Genomic DNA, 6,000 nt, shown 5'->3' with positions numbered 1-6,000 from the left:
ATTGTATAAACAATTTAGAATTTAGATTTTCTTAAACACATTATGACTATAATTCCTACAAATGTAAAATAAGAAAACAGTGACGTGGTTACAATGGGTGCTGCGCCACCACCAAATAACCTGGAGGGCGTTGAAATCTGGTATTCATTATTTTCTTTAGAACAAAAATTAGAAAAAAGTATAGGTACGCCTTCCTAAATTTCAAATGTAATATTATATATAGTAATCAAAATTTATATATTTAAAAAACAAAAAAATTACTTTTTTGGAAGCATAGCTTTCTTATTGCGAACACGGGCGGAATGCATTGATCGGTGAAATGGATCGCGCAGAGTTGTGAAAAATAAAAACAAAAAAAAAAAAACTTAATGAAACTACAGATCGTGCGGCCACACACAACGTGGAGTAGTAAACGCAGTCACATTCGCATTTCTTAATAACATAAAATAGACTAAACTGAAATACAATAAAATAAAGTATAAATAAAAAATAAAGAATAACATAAATAGAATACAGAGATATAAAATAAATAATATGGAATAGTATAAAATAAAATGAATCTAATCGAATCTAATGGGATTGAATCGAATTCAATCGAATTGAATAGAATGGAATCAAACTAAAACAAATTGAATTCAATTTAATTCAATTTAAATTAAATTAAAAACCATCGCTTCGTATTCTAACTCGATGCACATCCCGTATCCAATAAATTTTTTATTTTGACACACACAATAAAATCCTGACCACGCTACTGTAAGCAGGTATAAATAAATGACATTCATCATAAAAGTACAGTTTTTGTGCTTTTGGCCAAATTTTTTAGTTCATATCTAAATGCTCGTGTGTCAACAGACAAAATTACGAAAATAAAAATTAGATCACGCATATTTCACGATGAACGGAATCTTAGACATATCTGAATTAAGTTTCCTTGTCTAATAAACGAAATTAAAATGAGAGATGACGAAAACATTGCATTGCACAAGTTCCAAAAATGAGAATGTATGTATGAATTTGGGTGTGACCAATAATTTAATATTTTTTATAAAAGATGCTATAACCAGATATTAGTCAACAGCATTTTTACTAAAATAAACATGATTTAACAATTTTCTTAATCGCCTAATAGTGATAAGCTAACATAGGAAAATTAATACATGCAGGTAAATTGAGGTTAACGTATGTAATGGTTGTGTTTATTTACATTTTGCGTTATTCCAGCTATGCCATCGCTTAGAAAACGGGTTTCTAGCTATTTTAGACAATTAAGTTTCCATAATGAACCTAGAAAAAGGCATAACATCAATGAAAACACATTTATAACGAAATATTTGCAAGGGTAAGCCAAAAATCGCTTATGTTAGCATATGTATTAATTATTTTAATTTTTAGCCTTATCGGCGTGAAGGATGGTCCGCCAATTATATATGGGAAGAATCCGACAGATTTGCCTAATTATGAGTTAGGTATTTATAGTAATGGGCCCAACACAGTCATTGGGTGCTATTCGGGTCCTAATGGAGGCCTAACAACTGTTAAGAGGATAGAAAAACATTTGTCAGTGTTGGCAGATGACATAGATTATATAGATACACCAGAGGAAGAAACAGATAGTGAGTTTTATATTTATTTTACAGTTTGTTACATTTCTAATAATACCATATGAAATTAATGATTCTGAATCTGTAAAAAATACAATCTTTAAGCACTTAATAATGTTGGGTAAAGGCATACATTACTACTAATTGTATTCCTTTGCATTTCCAGCTTTTCTTTTCATCTGAAATTGTTTTATCAAAGCAGTAATTCACATTTGTATAGCAAATCCTAACATTGATTTGCCATACAAAAACTGTCCATGAAACAGATTAAGATAGTAGCCTAAGATCCCAGTGCAGAATCACTACATTCATAACATAGTTAATCAAACTCATAACAAATTTTTACATACATTTAAAACTAGGAGAACACATAGATAATATGTTGCCAGTCAAAAAATAGCAGCAAATATTTTTATTTCAATTAATACTAATTAATTTTTGACAAAAAATTTTTTCATTTATTTATTTTTTAAATAAAATATGCTGCTCATGATGTATATGCCTGTTTTTTATGTCAAATTAAAGCTATTTTTTTCTTAATATGCTGATATAAGTTTGCCTTAGAAAAAATGGTTGAAAATTAGGGTTTTCAGCTGTTAAAAATGCAAGGTATCAAAAATAAAATAAAAAAACAGATACCATGCAGCACTACTGCACTGGTTTGAAGTGTCAGTTGTGTAAGTGTTTTTCAAGGATAACATAAACTATTGCTTCTGCAATTGGAAGAAGTCTGTCATTTTTGACTGCTTTAAATTTTCCAGTATTCTATCTATCATATTGTCTAAAGATCTGAAACAGTTTTATGCTTCTTCATTTGCGATTTTTCTTTGGATAAAGTTTCTGGCAACATTTAAAACACTCCACATCTTGTCTATTAGGACCTTATTATTAGGTGCGAATGATCAACCCCCTACAATGACACTTGTGAATCATAAATTGTAAAATTCCGAGTAAGAATCATAAATTGTAAGAAGTTTATTGCAGGTGGCAGTTAAAAAGGTTATTTATTTATAGCCATGGTCGAGCCAAAAACGTAAAAAAACACGTTTTTCAATATTATTTTCTCTCGTTATAACCAAATTTGCCTCGCTATAGAGGGTTATAGTTCAATAGAAATTTCACAGGACATCTAATATACCTCGTTATAAGCGAAACCTCGTAATATCCGTCTTTGTTATAGAGGGAGTATACTGTATAATATTTGTCAAAAACTAATTACTATTAATTTAATTAAAAATATTTGCTCCACTTTTTGACTGGCAACCTATTATCAGGGTATTCTCCTAATTTTAAATGTATGTAAAAATGTAAGTTTCATTAACAATGTTATGAACATAGTGATCCTGCAGTGGTATCTTGTACTACCTATAAGGGAAATTTTGTTAGGAAAAGAAAGTGGTATAATACAGATCACATTTGAGTGTTTTTATGTTTATATATTTAGTATGGTTTGTAATGTTAATTTTTGACTCTTATCCTTTTTTTCTATCCAGGTGTTAGGTTACCCCTTTTGCACGTCCAAAACATATTAACAATCTCTGTCCAGGTATATATACCACTTGTCATATTTTTCAAAAACTAAGGAAAGGCTATTCTGCTGAAATATTAATAACTGTTTTGTAGTTTTTCTTAAATTACAAGTTTTTGATAAAAACTTGATATTATTGTAACATGTATTTGCAATTTGTATCAAATTCTACATGTAATGGCTTTTGGGGTCACAAATATATCAAAGGAGTTCAACAAATGGTTTTATCTCAGAAAAACTAAGGCATCATGGGCAAAGATGTATGAACATTTTTAGTATTTACTATCAAAATGTTTAGGTTTTTCACGTAAAGTTTTCCAGACTTATTTGTAATTTTGATATAAACAACTATGATGTGATAATGTTCAGTGGAACACATGTTGTGGCTGATCTTGAGAATTAGATGATCTTAAAGTTCACTGTAGTTATAAGGATTTCTCTAAAGCATTTGATAGAGCTCCTCATATTTTTCTAATCAACAAACTCAATTTTTATGGAATATTTGATGAAGTAGTTGGATGAATTTTAAAGCTAATTGACTCCGATGGTTGGGGTGAACGATTTCATTTCTTGGGAAATCTTCAGAAGTACTATAGGGATCACATATTGGCCCATTGTTATTTAATATTTATTTAATAATGGTGTCTTGTTTCACATCAATGCATTTTTTTTACTTTTCGCAGATGATCTGAAATTTTTGAAGGTCATATCTCAACCTGAGAACTGTCTGTCTGCAGCATGACTTGGATAGATTTGTGGACTGGTATATGTCTAATCTAATGAAATTAAATGTTGATTCAGACCTTAAATTGAACTCACTGATTCTAACCATATCACATATATTGTAAATAAATCCTTAAAGATGCTAGGTTTTATTAGGAGAAATTCTCATTGTTTTCACAAAATTGGTTCACTTAAAACTATGTATTCTAGTCTTCTTAGGAACCACCTCGAAGCCCTCAGTATGATATTCAGTGTGCAAAAGAAATTTTTGCAGTATATTCAACAATGTATCACATGGATATACAACCTTCTTTGTATATTATGTTTCTTTTTTTTGTGTATGTGGATAAGTTTTCAAAACTGTCAACTTTTAAAAGAAATGTGGCGCTTTTATCTGGATGGAGTATTTTTCTTCTACATATTTATCTAAAAATATAAGTAACCACTGTTGTACATTGTTAATTTGATCACAGATTCAGAATCCCACTAATTGCTTTATTTCAGTTCAACCTATACTCAAAAAATCACCAAATAAAGTATGCCCAGGACAACCTATAGACAATACGACTATGATCATTAAAGTAGCAGGCAATGAGTATTGTGTAACTAATAGACCAAAGAGACATAGCAAAAGTCATAGTTTAGGTAGTATAAAAGATTTCAATATCGAAATTGAAAAAACTAAAATTGATAAAAGTTTTTACTCAAATAACAATTCAGAATCAGTTGAGTGTAAAAACAACACAGTTTGTAACGATAATCAAAAGAATGGCGACGACACAAGTAAAGATAATCCAAAGAACTCCGAAGATAGTACAGTCCGTAGAGAAAGATCTTCACAAAAAAAATCTTCTGCAAGAACGTCAGCATCTTCGAGAAGAGAACCACGACAGAATGAGAAATCGAACGAAAACTATAGTCTTTCTAAATCTAAAAGCGAGGGTAATCCCTTTCATCACAAGAAAAGAGGAAAAATTATCCAAATTGAAAGGCCAATTACAAGGGGTAAAATATTTTTCAAGCATGGTTTGGCATATATCAGAAATGTTTTGTAAGAAATGCACCGTTTTTATTTCAATCGCGCGTATGCTTTATGGTTCTAATTTGACATAGCACATCACTCAGTAAGTCCCGGGGGTAATATCGCACACGAAACTTCAAACGTCACCTGTCAAAATTTGAACTCAAGCAGACGTTTTTTCCTTATAGGAAATAACACTGTTTATTCAAATGACTTGATAAGTGAGATATATATATTTTGCTCTTTCGGAAACAATGATTACGATATGGTATGCTGACTTATAACATAGTCGCTCAAAAATAAATTATGCTGGACATTCTTATCATCCAAATTGGGCATTTGTCCATTAAATGGTTTGCCGAGGTATATTATCAGGCAGTTACAATGAACATTTGCGAATGAGGAAGCGTCCATGTTTTGACCTTAAATGAATTTCAGGATATCAGTACAAATGTCTTTATGATGCATCTGATCCGCAGTTAAAAGTCTGGGCACAAGCTTAGCACACACTTTCCTCATGTTTAGTTCCTCATGAAAATTTGTCTGTTTCTTTATTAATGTCCATATGTCCAGCAATAGCCCTAATACTTAATCGACTTCTTTTCAAACCATTTGTCACTTTTTGAAGTCACGGACCACCAGGGGCGCTCGTAATCTTCAATATCCTCTCTCGCCTTTTTAAAACGTTTAGTACTATTCAAAAACTCGTAGCATGAGATAGGCAATCATCCCTGTAAAGCCTCTGCAAGGTTTCATAGCTTTCGAATTGTTTCTGAATCCACTGTATTTTTAAGATTTGGACTTCAGAGATTACTAGTTGTTTATAAGACCTCAAAAAACCCACGACAAAAAAATTTAAACTGAATGAAGATTTTATTGTGGAAACTCAAGCATTTAATTGTTACAGAAGCATTGGAATAAGTGTATTACCATTGAATCTTGATAAATAAGACCAAGTTTTGTCTAGAAGTTGTTTTATTATCGAGACTGGTACTTATTGAGTAGTGTTATAAACCATCACTGAAATGATTAGATCAAGGTCATTAAGCGTACAGATAAAAGGTAAAATGAAAAGTTCTCAAAATGACTTCTTTATCTCAATACTACATTTATTTCCAAGTGTA

At 30.8% G+C, this 6,000-nt stretch overlaps 1 protein-coding gene across 2 annotated transcripts in view; it reads left to right on the top strand.

The window, feature by feature from the left end:
• The first annotated feature begins 880 nt into the window (after positions 1–880).
• The window catches only part of LOC140445213 (PP2C-like domain-containing protein CG9801), a 38,082-nt gene continuing 32,962 nt past the window's right edge, over positions 881–6,000 (top strand). The window contains exons 1-4 of one of the 2 annotated variants that reach the window (XM_072537107.1): positions 881–1,166; positions 1,225–1,342; positions 1,396–1,616; positions 4,360–4,860. In XM_072537107.1, the coding sequence (XP_072393208.1) occupies positions 1,227–1,342; positions 1,396–1,616; positions 4,360–4,860 (838 nt within the window). In that variant the 5' untranslated portion in view covers positions 881–1,166; positions 1,225–1,226. The remainder of the gene's footprint in view (positions 1,167–1,224; positions 1,343–1,395; positions 1,617–4,359; positions 4,861–6,000) is intronic. The other variant, XM_072537108.1, reaches the window with a different exon arrangement.

The sequence above is a fragment of the Diabrotica undecimpunctata genome, chromosome 7 (assembly GCF_040954645.1).
Source record: "Diabrotica undecimpunctata isolate CICGRU chromosome 7, icDiaUnde3, whole genome shotgun sequence".
NCBI classification, from domain to species: domain Eukaryota; kingdom Metazoa; phylum Arthropoda; class Insecta; order Coleoptera; family Chrysomelidae; genus Diabrotica; species Diabrotica undecimpunctata.
The sequence above is the reverse complement of the archived record's forward strand: the minus strand, read 5'-3'. Positions and strand labels throughout refer to the sequence as shown.